The sequence below is a fragment of the Onychostoma macrolepis genome, chromosome 25 (genome assembly GCF_012432095.1).
Source record: "Onychostoma macrolepis isolate SWU-2019 chromosome 25, ASM1243209v1, whole genome shotgun sequence".
NCBI classification, from domain to species: domain Eukaryota; kingdom Metazoa; phylum Chordata; class Actinopteri; order Cypriniformes; family Cyprinidae; genus Onychostoma; species Onychostoma macrolepis.
The window spans coordinates 17,010,581-17,031,513 of NC_081179.1; the positions used below are offsets into that span (position 1 = coordinate 17,010,581).

Genomic DNA, 20,933 nt, shown 5'->3' on the forward strand with positions numbered 1-20,933 from the left:
CCATGTCAGCTGAATCAACATGGAATACAAAGATGGCTGCTATATCTGCTCCCACACAGGCTCGATTGCAATGGCCTGTTAAGCCATAAACATTGTTCAAATCTATGTGCAATGGGGCAGCGGTGCAACATAGCAAATGCTGACGGGAACCCAGACTGAGAAAACCCATTACAGCAAGCTCCCTAAACAATAAACACAAAAGCACAGTGGTCTTTCCCCTATATGTGCACACTAAAGGGGGCTGGGGTTATACGTACGTCACTAATGGAAATCACAAGAGGGGGCTTCTCACAGTATCGTCATAATGAAGACTCAAGCAACATTGTGGAGTATGTATGTTCAAGTAAAGGATAGTGAACCAGTCATTACCGCAATATAAACCCCCACAGGGGATTTAGGAAAATCCAAATGGGTTTGCGTCACCATAAAGGGGATGATTGGTTTTGTTTGATACACACAGTTAAATATGGTGTCATTACAAAGAATAAAAAGATGTTATAAAGATACAGGATTAGAAAGAATTTGTTCCAAAATTCTTAAGTATGGTTATGTGAGTTCATATGATTTTAAAACAACATGAGGGTGAGGAAATTATTTCTTTTTTTTTCTCAAGTCAACCTCTGTATATAAAAGCAGTACCTAATAAAATAATAATAATATAAAAGTGAAAGTAAACTTGCTAAAAATTTACTCGGGTATGAACAATGAAAACTTGAGAATTTCAAAAGTGTTTCTTGCAAGCCTTGAAAAGTAATAGAAATTAATAAAATCTTAAAATCTTTCTATAGCCAATATACATTTTTCTTTCAGCTATAAATGCCTCTTTGTAAATGCAATCTCTACAAGATTATAATAATTTAGTTTCTTCATCTAAACAGATTTGGAGAAATTTGGCATTTCATCACTTGCTCACCAATGAATCCTCTGCAGTGAATGGGTGCCGTCAGAATGAGACTCCAAACAGCTGATAAAACATTTCAATAATCTACAATTCCTCACCACTCTAATCCATTAAGTAGCCTAAAATCTTATGAAGTAAAAAGCTGCCTGTTTGCAACTGACATTTTTAATTTCAAATGAGTCATCTATCCATAATATTGCTTTCACCTCGTCAGAATCAGGTGAGAAATATGCACAGATCAAGCATCGTTTACAAGAAAACAATCCAAAGCAGTTCTAAACAAATATGTTGGCGGGTTTTTATGTAAGAGGACAACAGATATGGACTTTTTTATTGGACAATTTTATTATGGATTATTGACTACTGATATGTTAAAATGTCTTGATGGATTTGTTTCTCACAAACACACAGCTTTTCACTTCACAAGATGTTAACTGATGGACTGGAGTGAATTACTGTGATGTTTTTATCAGCTGTTTGGACTCATTTAGACGGCACCCATTCACTGCAGAGGATCCATTGGTCAGCAAGTGATATAACGCTAAATGTCTCCAAATCTATTTTGACGAAGAAACAAACTCATCTAAATCTACATGGATGGCCTGGGGTTGATTACATTTTCAGCAAATTTCCATTTATTTGGTGAACTATGCCTTTAAGTCCCAAAACCTTGAAATATAAGGGAATTTTCAAAAGCCCCCAGACAAGTCACAGAAATTAACGCAATCTGTAAAATCTTAAAAAGTCATATTTAGTAACAAATTTAGTAAAGGTTAAAAGGATGATTACACAAGGAACTGTTTTAAAAGTTCTTGTTTGTTGTTATCAGAGATCAAAACACATTAAATAAGGTAGCACTGTCAATTTTCAATTGGCCTGTAAATTATTACACTTAAAACCTTTTTAACTTTTAAAACTAACGACAGAGAAAATGTATTAATATTTGTCTTCGTTGCATTTTTCTTGGCCTTTCTTTATAGCGCCCACCCCCAGAGCCAGACTAAGAGCTTTAAGCTTAATATTTAACCACAGATATCACTAACTTAAAATAGCAACGGATGCCCTTAATGATACATCAGCACTGCTGAAAGCAATGCATATCACTCCAGAAAATAAGTTTATGGTCCTATCTCCTTTCTCTAAAAACAACCAGCCAGACTATTAATAAATAGGCTGCTGAGGTAAGAACTGTACTTTGGGCCTCTTAGCTAAGTGGAAATACAAGTAAAAAGACATTAATAAATTAAATTTGCTCTCGAAAGCCAAAGCAGAGACACATTCAGTGGATGTATTTAGCAAATAATGGGACCAAACCAATGTTTTTTCTTGGTTTCAATAGAGAAATTATGCATAAAATAAGCGGCTGGGTAATGCAATCTACTTTGATTGATGCCAAAGCAGATGTACTCAGCCAGGCTGATTGCTCATAAATCAAATGCTTTATTTAATTTGATTTGAGGACATAATAACAATACTACTGAACAATAATCAAAAAATGCTCTACACTGTAGAACAGGGACAGAAAAGAACAGTTAATTCATCTGGAAGGCCAAACAAATAGCAGTGATTGCTGTTGACAGTGCCTAACTGTGCAGAGCTCGACATGGCAAGACGTTGGGCCTAACCATGCTGAAAGAAGTTGCCTGGCAACCTGGCAACCAAAGCTCTCTCTCTCTTTTCCCCATAGAGTAAGCCTGGACTTTCTGGAAAAACGTGAATAAAGTATAACTAACTACCATCTCTCTATAGAGGACTCTATAAAGGAGTATGATTCGGGGTGTCATTTCTTGCATTGTGGTGCTACTTAATGCATTTTACATGCATTTCCACTTAGCTATTTGTGCATTATGAATCATAATTAATTTCATGCTTTTACTAACATGTTGATGTGATTAGACTTCAGATTTTTGCCTGTTGGACAATAAAACATTGAAGTGTCTATTTACACTAAGTACAAAAAGTCTGCCTTGTTGGCAGAGGCTATTTATACTAACTCCACCCACCAACGTGTGATTTGGCTAGTCAACAATACAAAAGACGGAGGCCAATGAATAGTTTCGGTGGTGTAGATGGTAAAGTCACAGCCATATCACCCTGCAGCCCAAGACTGGTTGCCCATGGAAGCTAAGCAGGGTTGAGCCTGGTCAGTACCTGGATGGGAGACCTCCTGGGAAAACTAGGTTGCTGTTGGAAGAGGTGTTAGTGAGGCCAGCAGGGGGTGCTCACCCTGCAGTCTGTGTGGGTCCTAACGCCCCAGTATAGTGACGGGGACACTATACTGTAAAAAAGCACCGTCTTTCGGAAGAGACGTTAAACCGAGGTCCTGACTCTCTGTGGTCATTAAAAATCCCATGACACTCATCGTAAAGAGTAGGGGTGTAACCCCGGTGTCCTGGCTAGATTCCCGCCACTGGCCCTTGTCAATCATGGCTTCCCAATAATCCCCATCCACTGAATTGGCTCTATCTCTCTCTCCTCTCCACCTGTAGCTGGTGTGTGGTGAGCGTACTGGCTCCGTTGTCCTGTGGCTGCCGTCACATCATCCAAGTGGATGCTGCACACTGGTGGTGGTTGAGGAGAGACCCCCCATGATTGTAAAGCGCTTTGGGTGTATTGCAATACACATTAAAGCACTATATAAATGCCTCATTCATTCATTCATTCATTCAAAGTGTGTAGTGTAGTCATTTTGACACGATCGACCCGAGTTCGAATCCACCATTGAAATCTCATATCACATCTGAAAGGCAAAGAAATTTATCGAAAAGTTAAAAATAAAGTGTCGGGTAGGGTTAAGGTAGGTATAGGGAAGGCTTTATTGTCCCAATAAGGTGGCATCCATTTAATAATTTTAATTAAAATGAGAGATTCACACTTAATACATTATTATTGCATACTGATTTCTAATTTACTACAATACTGAGGTGCAGATAATTTCCACTATTTGTAATAAGTAGTATAAACACCAGAACATCCTGCTATTTTAACAGTGTAAATAGAATCTACAGCTATTTGCGCTTAGTGTAAATAGCATATTTCTAAGAAAATATGCTATTTTCACTTAGTGTAAATAGCATCTATTGCTATTTGCATTTAGTGTAAATAGCCTCTATCGCCATTTACACTTAGTGCAAATAGCTTATGCCTTATGCTTATGCCTTAAAACATACATTCAGAGAGGTGCCCAAATTATACCTAGAGCAACCATCCAAAACAGCCATGCAACTACATAAAAATCTAGTTTAGAATGGTATTTTAAAATCATTTTAAATACATTTTATTAAATAATTTTAAGTGAACAATCCAAAAACATGTGCAATATTTATCATGTATAGAGTTACATTTGGTAATTAATTACTTTCTAAACATGACTCTTCATTAGATTAGTTTAAATGAAATGATTCAAAAGCATGTTATGAATATTATCATGGTTATTGATACGTATGTTCTTTATGTATATGTTAAGAGGTCTGACTTCCCTCTTTCATTAATTTCCACTAAAATCTCTCTTTCTGCATATTGATATCATGAATAAGAGCGTACATAACCCAGAGCAGGCTGTATGTGGGTTTTTCAAGTATTCTAGCACATGCATAAATGCACAGTTCTGCCGGCGAAGCACATGACAAACCCATGTGCTTCAGGGTGTTATGTGATCAAAGTGCTTTGTGCAGGAAAGAGTGCTTTATATGCACACTAAAGTAAAATGATAAGAGATGGATGAGTTTGACAAAAACAGTTATTATTCCTGAGTCTCTTATGTGATATATTCTGTGACTGCTAACTAGAATGGTAATTCTATTTATGTTTTAATTGAGTGGGCCATTTTGAAGTGCAAACTGCGTGTGAGGAAGAATTCCACTATTCTTCTCCCAAAACCTAATTATTTTTTATTTTATTTTTTTTTATCAGTATACTCAAAAATCAATCTTTCAAATCAATCTAATTGATTTTTGATCCATGGAAAATCATAACCTTCCTTCTACTCATGATAAATGCTTGCCTAGCTGGCAAGCCTTGGCCTAGGCAGCAAGCCTGTTTGAAAAAAAGAAAAAAATGGCTAGTTTAATGAGAATGAGCCATCTCATCTCCTTCTCAAGTTACTCCTGGTATTTATAATCCCTGCAAAGGTCAGCAGGAAACAACAGGCTTAGAGGAAATCAGAGAAGGTGAGTTATTTTGCAATCAGTGCGACTTGTTATTATTTACCACCTCCAATGAAAGATCAGTGAATGGTAAGCCCCACCATTTAGGTCTTACTGACGTCTCAAATGGCCTAGCACTCTTTTAAGTTTAGCGATGTGGAACCACGGTGTTAAGGTGCTGCTACTGTAATCCCAACTAACATCCAACCCACTAATTTTTAATCCCAAAAAGATGCCTCTGTGAGGGGAAAAAAGGAAGCCATTGATTAACTTTACTGGATACATCTTGCTAAGGTAATAGTTAAAACAGCAGCCTCATTTGCCTGCTGCAAGAGCGACTGTTTAGTGATTTCTCCATAATTTGTATATTGCATTTAAAAATCTTGTTACATGTAAACGGCTACGTGTCAGACTGTAGTGGCAATCAAGCCGCTCAAGATGAGACAAGGAAAAATGGAGGCCATTACGAAAGCTTTTAAGACTGCCGTGCTTTGATTCAGTCACAGCTGTTCTCATCATGAATAAAAGATTATTTGTTGACTGAATACGTAAAATCATGTTTCCCGTCGAGAACAAAAGACCACAAGACTGATATAGTTTTTGTTGTTTAATAAAAAAGAAGTCTTTGGCAGATAAACAGATTTGGCAATAAATAACATTTCATATAATATATACAAATACATGCACGCACGCACGCACTCACTCACACAAAATAAATTAATCAATTGTTGGATTTATAATGTGACAATGCTAGTGAGAGGAAGATCACAGTTGCCCAAAATATAGTCTCTTTTCATGCTGGACATCTTGTTAACGACTTTGAATCGGAGCGACCTCTGGCAGAGATCATCCTCCGATATACCATCAAAGAAAAAGTCCTCATTAAAGATCGGATTGCGGCTCTTCCTAATGACTGTGCTGCGCTGTTTCTGGACTTTTCCGGGCATGAGAGAGAGGCTGATGCTGCAGTTAATGCTTTTAGGGTCCACCGACAAAGCATACAGGCCTTCCGCGCTTATGAGGCGGACGCGCAGTCTCTGGTTTTCAGGACAGTACTCCGCCGACAGCCGCAAGGTACCGTCCCTTCCTACAGGCACCAGATTCTCCTTCATCACCCTCTCCCGGTGCAGAACCAAGTCCATGGGGAAGATAGCTGGAGGCGCCAAGCCGAACCCACATGGGAGAGGTTCAACAAGGCCTTCGGATGCTCTCCTCATAATATTGGGGCTGTTGTCCGTGGAGCTACCCTCATCCGTCGATAGGGAATTGTTTCTGGACATGGCAACCTTCCGGAGGTTGCGATAGAGTAGTTTCTCATGGTTAAGTGCTTTGAGGAGAGAAGGTTTTGGTGGGCATCTGTTCAGGAGAGGAGAACTGAAAGGGGAGGACTCTGCTGAGGAAGTGGTATCGCTATCTAGAGTTCCCTGTCGGTGCAAAGTGAAGCCTTTTGGAGAAAGTCTAGAAGCAAGAGTATTCAGGCTGAAGGAAGAAGGGGAGGATGAAGATGGCAAGATGGGGGAAGCTGATTTGGAGCAAGTGCTTGATCTACTCCGGGGAAGAACCAAGGGGATTCCACTCGAGTTGGGGTCGTTGTGGAAGAGGGACTCCTTTCTCCTGGTGTGGGGACTTTCAAGCAAGGTGCAAAAGCCGTAGCAGGTTTGAGCTTTAGCTAAGTGGGGCAGGGAAAGTGCAGCCTGGCTTTGAGGATCAGCATTGGTGGTTTCCTCATCACTACAGCCGTTGTCAAATGGCCCATCATCAACACTCTCCACCTGGATTATATGGCTATTGGGAAGCTCTCGGGCAATGACCTCCTTCTTTGGACTTTCTTTGTCACACAAAGACACTCGGATACATGGAGTCGGCCTCCCCTGCTCCATACTCTTGCCCTCCACTGGGGTTGAGATCTTGGGTGGAATGCAGAACTCAGGGATAGTGTCCGGGGTAATGATGTTTGGACACAGCAAGACTTTCTTGGCTTTGTCAATGGATGACTTGTCTCCGAACATGATGTCACCGATTTTGAAGCTGTATTCCGTTATGGGAAGTGGCAGGTTGGTCCTTTCGACGGACACTCGGATCTTCTCTACCACCCACATTGAAATTCCGTTTGGACTCAGAGTAGAAACTCTGCAAAAGTAGAAGGTTCTGCAGTTATAAATACTTGTCCATTTAGTTTTATTCCAAAATTGTGCAATAGTTGAAATGTCAAAAGTTCATCAAACATTTTGAAGGCTGCTTACCTTGTGCACCTGGTTCTCCAGAGGAGGTCTTGAGCGTCTGTTCAGACAGGGCTTTGTTCTTCACACTGCATTAAACAGGGTCTTCAGGGTGATAGCCGAGTCTCTCTAACCAGCAGGCTCAGACGCTCTCCTGTTAGACCAGCTTGTCTTTGTGACACATGTGAAGGGCTCTTGGCCTTTTATAGAGAGCGGCACTGTGGGCGGGGAGAAGGGCTATTCGAACACACCCTCAAGTGGTAAGAGAGGGCTGCCCTTCTTACAAGGCTACTGGTTCCTATAGAAACTTGCAAGCCACGACACTTTAATCTAAGCAACCCAACGCTGGGAAAGGTAAAGGCCAGTGTGATAAGCAAATTGCAATGAAATCCAACACATTTGGTTGATAAAACAAAGGCATGTGTGCATGGTTGACTTTCCATTACTCTGTGTGAGAATCGTGATATTAGATGTGGGTTATAGGTTAGTGATTTAAAATGATGCACATCCAAATGCCTCTGACATTTTTGATGCAAAGACGTCAATACTGGATATACCAGTGACGGAATACAGCCTTTGATATATCTAGGTCAGCAAACATTAAGGTCTAAAGCAAATTTACTGAGCTTGCAAACACTCATTTACCATCTAGGTACAATAATCTATAGTCACATAAAACTCTAATGGAAAGGGCTCTGCTGGTTGTAGGACTGGTGTAAGACATTGTTGCTTATAATGAAATGTTTTTTGGCCTTTTTGCTATTTTTTTTTTTTCAGAGAGATATTCATATCGGCTGAACTGTTGGTTAGTCCAAATGCTGAAACAACAGAAACATTTATAAATCAAAGAATAGCGACAACACTGTTTACATCAGTCATTTTTTCAGACACAAAATAAACGTTTACATGCACAATCTTACACTGAATATGCTTAATACTTAACAATGCGTACGGTCATGAAAACATACAAGAAAATGCAGAACTATAAAAGAGTGCTACCTTTGCAAGGCATTGATGGGAATAACAAATACAGACATTTCAACGATGCCCTCTTGTGGCAGGATACAGAACAGCTCTGAAAATTTGAATGTTGGATTTGCTGTATAGTTCTCTTATACTCAATATTCTCACATATCTCTGCAATATCATATTAGTCGTATTTCACCAGATATTTCCTAAATATTCGTTTTGATAAAATTAGCATTAGGTTATGTACTTTCACATGGGTTATTTACAGTATCTCTCTCAAACTGGACAGCTGTCTACGACGTCATTCTTGGTATTTATGTCTTTGTTGACTGTTAGCTCATGGTCAAAGTTCAAGGGGGCATTGCAGTAACCTTAGAGAATCAGAGACGTGGATAAACATAATGATCCTGGAGTGTGGTGATGCCTCTCTGATGGTTTCTAAGAACTGTTGTGATCGCGCCGAGTAATATTGAAGGCCTTTAACAGCAGGAAAGGCTTACTCTAATGTTTGAAAAGCATGAAGTAAACAAGTGCTTCAATGCTGATAAAAGTTTTTAAACAGCACTTAGAAAGTCATTTAGAGATTATGAACAGCTGTACAGGAAATAATTGGTTTATAAATACGATTGTGTGATATACCGCAGCAGAAGTCACCCCCTGCTGGTCCCACACCAGTTTGGTGGATTTTCTTAAAATTACTGCACTTTAATTGACTGAAGATAGCACTGCATTAGTATCTTGAAACTATTTTAACAAACTTTAACCAGTTTTCAAATTAATCAATTTTAGTGCATCAAAAAATTGCTAATCTGTTAATCTTTGTGGTAAATTATAGTTATTTTATAGGGTTTTTATAGTTATTTTTGAAGAAAATAAATAATTCTTATTTTTAACTACATACAACAGAATTCTACTACAAAGATATGATATATATATATTAGTGCTGTCAATCGATTAAAAAATTTAATTGCGTTAATCATAGCCATGCACTGTGATTAATCATGATTAATCACAAATTTAAAATACTAGGATTTACCTGTAAATGTGTTGAAATAAAGATGCATGACAAACTAGTTTAAGGAAACAGAACCTTTCACACTTCCGCCAGACATAATCATTATCTTTTTATCATTATTCTTTTGTTTTTATCCAGCCATTATCAGCCTTTATACTGGCAATAAAACGTTTACCAAGCCACATCGCTTCAATCCCAGTATACATTTACCCAACTATTATCAAAAATATTTCTACATAAATACAACAAAACATTTTCTTGCGACCTTATGTGAAGTATTATGACAAAATGCATTATGAAGAAGAATTGGACCTGTTCTGCAGGTGCATTAGAGCTAATATTAGCATCATGCTTCATAAGACATTATGAAAATTATTGTGAAACCCGCGAGACATAACAAAAAAACAGCTCCGATCACAGAATCTTCCATCCTCCTGTTGTTAACGTTGTTCTTCTTTGTTTATGTTGTTGAACGCTGCGAACAAATGACGTCGCTATCGACCAGCTTACGTCACCTCTTAGTACCCACTGTCGGTGCGAATGCAACCCTTTAAATGGTACTGGGAAATAGTTAGCACAAAATCGTTCCAGTACTTTAGTACTGTACTTTTAGTTCTGGAACTAAAGCAGTGCGAAAGGCCCTAATGATAGATAACCTTCCGCGCTGCGATGACGGGAAGAAGTTGGGGTCAAACCTTATCAAGCGATTCATTTGCGTTAAAAAAATATTAAAGCGTTACATTTTTTTTAGATTAATCGCATGCGTTAACGCGTTAACGTTGACACCCCTAATATATTTATATATATATATATATATATATATATATATATACACACACACACACACACACACACACTAGTGCTGTCAAACGATTAATCGCAATTAATCGCATCCAAAATAAAAGTTTTTGTTTACATAATGTATGTATGTGTACTGTGTATATTTATTATGTATATATAAACACACACACACACACACACACAGTATATATTTTGAAAATATTTACATGTACAGTATATACATTTATATATTTATACATTATTTTATATTATATATAAACATATTTTTCTTCAATATATACATGCATGTGTTTGTATTTATATATACATAATAAATATACACAGTACACACACATATATTTTGTAAACAAAAACTTTTGTTTTGGATGCGATTAATCATGATTAATTGTTTGGCAGCACTAATATATACACACGTTAATATATGCAACCATTTAGATCACATTGTACTTCTGAGAAAAGCTACGTTTTTGTACACCACACACCAGTCACCGTTCCTCCTGTTTTTATTCTTTTAAATGGGTCCCTGACTTGGAGCAGCAGCTGGTTTTAATGATTATCATGGGCCACCATGTAATGAACATCATGTGTTTTAGGGTCACCTTTAAATGCGACCTCAAAATACCACCCTGAGAACTATTTCACTATACTGCTTCAAAAAAATAAAATAAAATAAAATAAATGTAACCCATTAGAGTACAAGAGGGCCTCTAACCGTATATCTGTATAGCATGAAAAACAGGGCAAGGTTTAAACCCTGCAGTTTTCAGTGTGAACACTAGAGGTTAGCATTCTGTTAGTTATGTGACTAAAGCTTATCCGTCAAATGACACTTGGAGGTCACAGGGGCATGGGGATAAGCTGACTGAGCTGATGACTGTGATGACTGCTTCTTTATTTACATTTCCTTTGTTTTGGTTAATCCGTAATATATTAAGCAAAAGAAACACAGCAGTAATTACACAGTAGCATACTATATATTAGCAGGATGTCTATGTGTTTTTGTGTATATTCCTACATTTTCTAAAGGTGACATGTAGTTTTAATAATTTCAAATAAAATCTGTATAAATAAAATATTATAAATATAATATGTATTTAACATGTATATGTAATACAATAAATGTGTGTGTACCCTATATATTGGGAATATGTATGTTTTTAGCCTATGTTTTTGCCTATACATACATTTTTATGTATGTATAGGCAACATAATTAATTGAAATCATTTCAAATAATATATAAATATATGTAATACAATAAATATTAAAGTGTATGTGTGTGTCTGTGTGCATACTTATTTAAATTTTAAAATTTTGTAAATATATGTTATGTATGTATGTATATATGTTTTATATCTATATATATCTATCTATCTATCTATCTATCTATCTATCTATCTATATATATATATATATATATATACATATTCATTTCAGTAATTTAAAAATTATACTATTTTAAAATATTATAAATATGTGACAATAAATATTAAATAAGACTTAAGAATGTGTGTGTTTTATTACTTTATTTTTACATTTAAACAAATTAGAACCGTTTAAAAAATCTCCTTTATCAACTGATTCAGTGACAGATGCGTGTTATATATTGGTGTAAAAATAGAGTTCTTGGTGTTTTCCTTTGGTCCATCTGTGATTACTACTCACACACCTTTTAATTCTTTCTTTTTGCATTTGACAGTACATAACCTCTAATAATACATCTAATTTTCTGCTCTATTAGCCTCATTAGTGGTGCTTGCATATTCATCATGTACACAAGCAGCAGTTCAAGCTCCATCACCACGACAACACTATCAGTTACAGCCACAGTTCCAGATGAGTTACAGTGCGCACACACACACACACACACACAAAGAAAGACCAACTGAAACCAAACCAGAGCTTATATATGACTGTACGCTTCAGGAGAAATACTCAATACATACTTCATAACGTCCCAGACCAGTCACTGCAATAAAGGTCACACTGTGTACAAGACAGACTGCAGACAGACATCTGTGAAGTCTTCAGGGACCGGCCTATAAATGTTTGATGACAGCTCTCTCTGAGTATCACTAACATACGGAACCTGAGCATCTCTCTGAAAGGGACAATTGACGCCTAGCCTGTTTTTTACATTTAAGTTGTAAAAGCAACACTCAAATATTAAGTTAAATATTAAGCATGCGTAAGTAGATTATCTCAGGCCGACACAATGTATATTGTCTTAGACATATCTAGCCTCAGTAATGGAGCCTTCTTTAAAAAAAAATGTATCAGTAGGTAATAACACGTAATATCAGTAATACACAATTTGATTTATACTATACACTGTAAAAACATGATTTTCTAAGGTTGCATAAATAAAGCAAATATTTCAAATACTTCAAAATGTCATGTTTAATTCAGTGTGTTACTTGCCAGTGTAATTATGTGTGAAAATTACTAGCAATCTCTGAGTGAGAATTTCGGTGCAGATGGAATGATATTTGTCTAGTTTTTGGCCATTCTCAGAAAATCATGATCTGCTAAAAACAGAAATGGAAATTATTTTTTGCATCATTTCCACGAGTGTAGATTCTTTCTTTCTTTGTGTGTTTAGATATTGTGTAAAATATTTCTAATTTTTTATACATATCTAATTTGCTATCAATAAATTATATTGTACATTTTATGTATTAATTTTAGCATCTACAAAATAAAATACTTTTTTTTTTTTATTTAATTTATAATATATATTTAGTGCAGATGGACTGATATTTGGCCTTTCTGAGAATATCAATAGCATCTACTGAAAACAGAAATGGAAGATATTTTGCAATATTTTTGCAATTTCAAATTTCACTGACAACTGTGTAAATATATTGTGTAAACTTTTTTGGTACATATTGTGTAAACTATTTTTTTTTTTTAAATGCAACGATTATTAATTTGCTACCATTGAATTATATATTTTAATATACATATACTGAGTGCGTGTGTGTGTTTATATATATGAACACACACACATATGAATTTGAATACCTTGGTTTTGTCCACTATATTAGCTACTATTATTCCTGCTTCTTCACTATGCACATTTAAAGGTCCAGGTTTAGAGATCAACACAAGTTGCGCTCGCATACACACACTGATGCATGCATGCATGTCTTTAGTTTAATATCTGGGTGTGTAACGCTGATAGTAGGCAACGAATCGTTCAATAATCGCACTTGAGCTGAAGGACTTATCTCAACATCCTATCGCCTCGATGGGGGACCCTAGTAACAAGAGGGGCGGGGCTTCGTGTTCCAGAGGCAGGACCGCAGCTCAGCTCGCGCTGCTTCTAAATCAACTCAATCATCTCTCGCGCACGAGAGCGCGGGCTGCCTTTCAGGTAAGAAATCCTGATATTTTCCTTCTTCTTATTTGCAAATGAGTCGTTTTGAGGCATCGCACGTGTAGTTCCTCTTTCGTTCGGAGTTCAAGCCGCTTTGGTGTTGATTTATGGTGGACGTGTTATGATGGAGCCGAATGAATGGGCGGTGTTGAGTCTCGTGCAGCGTGATGTTTGAATTCTGCAATCTGTCAGTGAATTTGAAGCCACTGATTTATTCTTTCTCGCATGTGAGTGGATTGACCGTGCATATTGATAATCTGTCATAATTTCGCCTGTTGGCATTGTTAATATGTTATTCTCGCAAATTCAAGGATAATTTTAGCTATTCTCAGTGCATGTAGAGTTGCTTGACACAGTTTTACCTTTTCTGGATATATTGTTGGAAGTCACGCTGATTTTGGGTTGCATGAAGTCCCACGGTGTATTGACATCGAGGATCGGGGTCGCGTAGCCTCCCTCTCACGGATGATGGATGGATATCTTTGGAAATGATATACGGCCTATTTACATGCAAGGTGCTAACGCAAGCAGTTTGCAAATGACTTCAATGTAGCGATGTGAACGAATCGTTTTTTTTTTTTTTTTGGTATTTGTTTTTTTTTTTATTCGGACCTGTTCAATGAACCGATTCACAAAACTGGTCTGAATGATTCGGTCCGAGCGCCTCTCGAGTCAACAACTCATGACTTACTGAACCCAGAACCGTGACTGACTTTAGCATACTGGTGTTTTTATTTATGGCATATCTTTGCTGTATATAATATAGATACAAAGTGTAGTAGCCTATGTTAATCTTACGTTCTGTTCGAATTCAGTGCGTTTTCTTCGAATATGATCGAGTCGCAGTGATCCGGGTTAACTACTTGTTTAACAGAACCGTTTGATTCGAAAACGTTCGATTCATAATGAGTCGAAATCTCATGAGTGTGTTGATTGGGTGAGATGATTTTGGAGGGAACCCAGAATTTGACTGATTGGGTGAAATGTAAGTTATTTGAATAAGAGAATAACAGAAATGTTAAAATAGGCTACATACTGTATGGTTTTATTAAAGAGCATTCCTGAAAAATAATTGTAGTGTTGTTTGATGTAAATGCAGTTATGTTTGGGATTTAAAAGCGTTCATTTTTATTATCTTTAATCAAGGGGTTTCAATCTTTTAGATGTCACAGACCCCCAAAACATCTTAATGCCAGGGACCCCCATCCTCAAATTTAAAAGACAACTCTTATGTTTTCATGTATAAAAACCCAATGTGTATTGTGGAAAATTTATATTATTTAAAAAAATATTTCTATTATGTTACATTATGTTATGTTATGTTACATTTTTACACATTTTTCCCTAAACATTCAGTACAACAAACTTTACGATTTTTTAAAATCCACTTAAGCTTGATCAACACGTCCACATATGTCAAAATTATTTAAAAAAAAAATGTTTTTGTTAAATAGGCCACGCCCTTAATATTTGTCAATCTTCAGGCAGCCATGTTGAATTCAAAATCAACGCATCTTTGATCATTTTCACATTGACATTACATGTTGAGACTACATGTATGGTGAATTTGGTAGGGACCAGGCAAAAAAAATAAAAATAAACAAAACAAAATATTTTGCAAACGTAGTTGTTTTTTGTTCTTATGTAATATCCTTGATGAAATGCATGTCTTGAAGCTATAATGTTGTATCAAGAACATGGCTCTTGGTAATTTGTAGATTAATTGTACGTGCCGTTACATTAAACCATCATATTAGCCCAATTCTTGATTGCAAGAGCATCATAGCAAACGTTGTTGTGATAAGCCAGGAAAGCTAAGCAGGTAACAGATATATCACAAGATGATGCATTGAACCCTCACTACAAAATGCATTCTTGCCTACAACATAATGTAGTCATATTTGCTTTAGAGTTACACGCACATCTGTTTTTCAGCAAGCAATATCAAAGCATCACACGCTATATGCACTTTAATGGCAGTCTTCTCCACAGTTAATAGCCTGAAATGGATTATTGTCTTAGGTAATCACACATAAATTGATATATGGACTGTGTGGAAGTCATATCCATATATAAGGCAGTTCAGGCTCTTTGAAGAAATCCGTGTTTTCCTCCAGTGCAGTGTCACACCCCTTGGAATTCGTACTGTACTTCAAATACAGCTCACAGTATATGGATGTACGTTATGTTAGAGCAGTGCATATCAATACATAAGAGACTGAACTAGCAAAGATGATCATGTTGTCTTATTTGGCAAAATTAGTTTAAGCCAGCTCAATAGATCTGGATTTGATCATTTGGTACGATCAATAGAGTTTAAATGTAAACCGAATGATTGAAAGTGCATTTCATTTCATCATCACCACCGTCTCATGCGTCACATGAGGCAGGATGGCGCATGCAGAGTGACTGTGACACAAATAATATGCACTTTGACCTAGTTTTAACAATCTATTAACACTGTCAATCAATCATGCCCTTATTGCTACCAGCTTAGTTGCTTTGTAAAAAACGATCAGGTTTGCGTTGACCTGAAATGCATTAACGTTCACATTTATTTAGCATAAATTGCATGGAAATTTTTGAATCTGTGTTAGATGATACACTGAGAATGGCCGTCGTCACTATGCAAGGAAAAGGAAATTAGCACTGCTGTTTGACAGGAAAAAGGAATGTTTCTGTATGCGCTGGACTTTGTCACAGTCATATGAGGTCAAGCTGCTGACCTTTTAGTATTATATTTTGTTCTTAAGGAGATAAATGAATTTTTATTATTGCACATGACTCTATCTATCTATCTATCTATCAAATCTTACGATTGATTGATCATAATTTCTGAATTTCTGAGTAATAATGGATTTATTGAGATATTATCTGATTTGAACTGTTTTTTTTTTCTTTTGCTTTTATTTGGTGAATGATTCTTAAAGAAAAGGTATAGGGTACAACGTGACTAAAGGCACACCTTAAGAAAAAATGTGCTATTTCCTGCACCTAAAATGAATAATTGCAGGAAAAAAAAAATGTTGTATTAAACATTAAAGGAGCAACATATTTTGTGTGAAAATACTGTAAATAAATGACTTGTATGATTTTGGTTGCAAGGTGGGCCTTTTACCCCACATGGGGCAAAAGGCACACGGTATTGATACAAATACTTCAGCTAAAATAATGTTTTTTTAATAATGTCTAAGTTAATACTTGTTCAAAACAATTACTTTAGCAAAATTTGTACTATTTTCTGCTTATTTTGAAAAATAAAATAATTATTTTTTGTTCAATAAATATACTGTCATTAAAATATGTTAATATAAAAAATATATTTTAAAATACAGAAACAAAATAATTTTAAAAAGTAAAGATTCTGAAAGCTTTGAAGGAGATCCCATAATAATTGAATACAGATTTACAGTAGTAACAACAAATGATATTTTATTATATGATATGATTAATATTTTTAAATTTGATGGGTTCATTCTAAACATGGTGATTATCTCTAATATGGAAACCCAACATAATATATGATATTTACCATCTGAATCTAACCATGTGTCATGTCAACAAATGGAAAAGTCAGCCATCTAAATTATGCCAATTATTATGTTAATTACTGTGCGCCTTTAGCCCTGACAGCAGGGCCGCTTTTTACCCAAATACCATACTTTTACATATTCTTTCGTTATTTAAAAACTGTTGCTTTAAATCGTTAAGAAGACCTTTGTCTTAAATATATGCATTAATTTTAGCGATTCTCATTTGCTACTTGAATCTACAACATAAGTTGTGCATACAACAGAAAGCACAGAATCAACTTTGCGCTGCTGCCCGCGTCAAGGATCAGACAAATATACACATGCATCTTGAAAAGCGGATGGTTTGGAAAGTGTTACACCACGTTCTTGTGCCATCTAGTGGTTTAGAGGAAACTAATATCAAAGGGGCCTTTAGCCCCGTTGTACCCTACCCAAATTTTATTTATTTGTTTGTTTGTATTAGATGATATTGCATATTTAATTCTTTATGCTCTGTTTTTTACATTTAGATGACCTTTGCCATCATCTAGTGCTAACTAGATTAAGTTAATTGAATTGGTTAACTGTTAACTATTGTTATCTTTAGAAAATCTCAAAATGATTATCCATTTTTCTTACAGTATATTATAATATTGTGATGCCTAAATGCAGTTGTAGCTTTTAAAATTATTATTTCAGTTTTTCATGTATTTTTACTCTAATTGTATTTGAATTAAAAATTCAAAAAAGTTGGCCATAACATGAAGATAATCATCAGCCTATCAGTATCATCAGCCTTAATTTTAATGTCAGTTCATCCATGAATGAGATTATTTCTGGGAACAACAGTCTAATTTGGTTGCATCCTTCTGATTCATGAAGTCTGACTGGTTAAAAGGCCTCTGGTACTCTGACTTGACTTGACACAAGAGAAAAGATGTGTGTTTTTGTGATGAAAGGGCACGATGGGAATTAAAATGCATGATTAATGGACAGAGAGCTTGATGGTAAAGGTTATTGCTTATTATGTGTATTGATTATTTTCAGCCTCTTTTTTTTTTTCAGCTGGGTGATGTAAAGATGTAGTGAGCATCAACCATATCTTGGGGGAAAGTTTCCTGTTATTTAGCCTATATCTCTCAAAATTGCTTGTATGAATACTTTCCATGTCTAGAGTATATCATTCAATTACATCCATATTCTTGGTGTTGGTTTTTCAAAAAATGGTAAATTTGCCAAGTGAAATGTATGAAACCATGCTTGAAATTACTGGTTGGTCATGCTCTTTGCATTAAACTGAAATCTTATTCAAGTTATGAAACTTAAAAAAAAATAGTTTCCATATCATCGGGAAGGAGAAAATACAGTTAACACCTGCTTTCCTCTGGCTGTATATCCCATATGTGAGGTTATAATTAGCTCTCGCTCTAAGTGTCACAATCTGGGATGCAGCTTTTTGCTTGCCAACTACATCTGATAAAATCTACAGCACCAGTGACACCACACGCAGAGGACAAAATGAGAATAAAATGGAGGGGAATGGGAAGAAACAATCAGCGGAAAATGTAAATTCATACCAGGAAGGCTGGCTTTGACTCTTGATGATCCAAGAAACAAATAAAGAAAAATATTTCAGACAAGATGCCGCAATTTCTGTGCTAGTGTACAAGAATATCTCATGAGAGTTGACTAATTGACTAGGCTAATAGTCCAACAACTGACTAGTCCAATAGTGAGAAGGATAGGGCCCTGTCTGTCTTATTTTTTAGTTTTATTCTCATTAAGTGTTTTCCATTAATTTTGTGGATTCCATTTTAACGGTTTCATTAAATTTTAATAATAAAAAGCATCTCTAATTAATTGATTTTATAAAAGAAATACTCAGAAATACTGTGTTGTGGATTTACATTTTTCTGCTAAATAAATTCCAGTAAATAATTTTTCTGGTAAATATTCTCTTAAAAAATAATTTTTTAATAATAATTTTATTATTATTAGTAGTAGTAGTACTATTATTACATTAAGTAATGTATTTCTGTCACGGTTTCTTCAAGTTAAACCAAACTTTTATTTTGACGGGTTGCTGTGAAGACCTTTAAGTTTCTGTTTTCATATGATATGATGATAGGAAAGGCCACTGAACAAGAAGAAGAAGAATATGACGATAGGCCTAGTTCTTCTCAAAAGATAAGGAAAAATGCTCCTGAAGTGACTCTCAGAGCAGTTCTAGAGATTGTTTATGTGTTCATGTACTCATATATTGAGGCAGAAGAAGCTGAAAATGCTGTGAACGTCACGCACGCTTCAGTCTGTGCGTAGTAAACCAAATAGTGAGTCTGCACCATTCATTCACACATGCAGAGACATGCAGAATTCATATTTAAATTGTATTTTTCTGCTTAATATTCACAGACATACGTTTTGATTTAAATGTACTGATCTATTATTGATTTATTCATTCAAAATTAGTCAAATTCTTTGACATTCCGCGTTATATAATAAAATCTGTTTTAATGACTCGATTCAGCGATTCCGTCCGCATTTTCTGCATTGCGGAAATCATAGGGCACTATATAGAGTAGTTTGTCATTTTTTGTATTTAAATTTTTAGTTTTAATATTATAGCTTGCTATCATTTAGACAGGTTACACAGTAAAACTCCTTTATGTCTTTAAGTTTGTCCCCTTTAAAAGAATTGGCTTGCAGGCCAGGTATACATTCAGATGGTGTCGCTATTTTTGCCATTAATCACCATTAAGGTTGAAGTTGATACTTTCTCAAATTAAAAATAGTCCAACTTTAAAAAGCATGCCTCAAGATCCCTTAATTATGTTCCAAACTGTTACGCTCTAATAGTTTTTGAACGCAAGAATGTGTTTTATGTAATCATAGCCTTATAAACTGGTCCATTCTGGTTGAAACTAGCATAATTATACAAAACAATCTACCAGCTAGTCGATTTTGAAAATATTATGTTTTGTGTATCCCTAGTATCAGGATTCCTCATGTTTCTTACTGTGATAGAAAAGCACAAGCTAAAAACAGCTATGTTTTGCTTACTGCCCAATATATATAGTGACTTCATGCTTTGAATTATGGGTAATTGAGTAAAGAGAGCTTTCTGAATGTTAGAAATGGTTTGATTCATGTAGTGGGTGTTATTCATGTTCAGGAGCTCAGAGAACTGTTGCATGAATGCTAAGTCTGAGCATTTCCTTTTAATCTGACTAACGAATTCTGTGGCGCCCCATTAATAATGTATTGATTGATTGAGACAAAGTACCGTGACAGCAGCACTTTCAAGATGCTGGAAAAACTTGTAGCAGCAACCAACTTCATTCTGAGCTCCTCTGAAGCTAGTATGAGGTAATATGATTGGGTAATTAATGTGAGTCATATCAGCTTACCTCTTGTACATTCTCCCTATGTATTCACAGAGAGTGTAATTAAAATCATGCTTTCTGAATGTGTTTCTTTTTTTAGTTGGATCACAGGCCTGCTGTTAAGGAGGTCATTATCAAATGGCTTTGGATTACATTGGGCCATTATGTCTTGGGATATTTGGGCTGTCCTCCAAAATTGAAATAGTGAAAAGGCAGGAGATTGTTATTTGACTGTTGTGGATGGTTGACTAATCTGGCTATATGCATTTTAAGATTAAACTAATACTCTTAAATAGGCCTCTAGGCCTTTGGCATTAGGGAGGTGCTAATGACGTTGTGATGCCCTAACAATATGCCATACGTTAAAGGATATCAGTCCAGGATTAAATAATCAGTCACCTATTTATAGTTCTTGGTATAGTTCATCCAAAAATGGAGACATTGGTCATCAAAATCCCACTTTGATTTTGCTTCTTGCATGTTTCATGAGTGATTGTGATGCCCATATTTGGGATGTTTTTGAGTAAGTTAGTATTATGCTCTTCCACTATTGTATTGCTTCAGAACATGCAGTTCATGAGTCATAAGAATATTTTTATGCTTTTTTTGTC

At 35.7% G+C, this 20,933-nt stretch overlaps 2 protein-coding genes across 4 annotated transcripts in view; one reads left to right on the top strand and one right to left on the bottom strand.

The window, feature by feature from the left end:
- Positions 1-5,663: 5,663 nt before the first annotated feature.
- Positions 5,664-13,844, bottom strand: c2cd4a (C2 calcium dependent domain containing 4A). 2 transcript variants are annotated; one of them, XM_058766839.1, is made up of 3 exons: positions 13,790-13,844; positions 7,290-8,083; positions 5,664-7,176 (listed from the first exon to the last, which is right to left on the bottom strand). In XM_058766839.1, the coding sequence occupies exon 3, from the start codon at positions 7,143-7,145 to the stop codon at positions 5,781-5,783; it is 1,365 nt and encodes a 454-aa protein (XP_058622822.1). In that variant the 5' UTR covers positions 7,146-7,176; positions 7,290-8,083; positions 13,790-13,844; the 3' UTR covers positions 5,664-5,780. The 2 variants fall into 2 exon arrangements, with proteins under 2 accessions (XP_058622822.1, XP_058622821.1); XM_058766838.1 differs by lacking the exon at positions 13,790-13,844 and having other exon boundaries at positions 7,290-9,076.
- The window catches only part of tln2b (talin 2b), a 183,966-nt gene continuing 176,237 nt past the window's right edge, over positions 13,205-20,933 (top strand). The window contains exon 1 of one of the 2 annotated variants that reach the window (XM_058766837.1): positions 13,205-13,424. The gene's annotated coding sequence lies outside the window, so the exon portion shown is untranslated. The remainder of the gene's footprint in view (positions 13,425-20,933) is intronic. The other variant, XM_058766836.1, reaches the window with a different exon arrangement.

Excerpts from the sequence above, each read along its gene's own strand:
- c2cd4a (XM_058766839.1), bottom strand. The coding sequence starts at position 7,145 with ATGTGGGTGGTAGAGAAGATCCGAGTGTCCGTCGAAAGGACCAACCTG.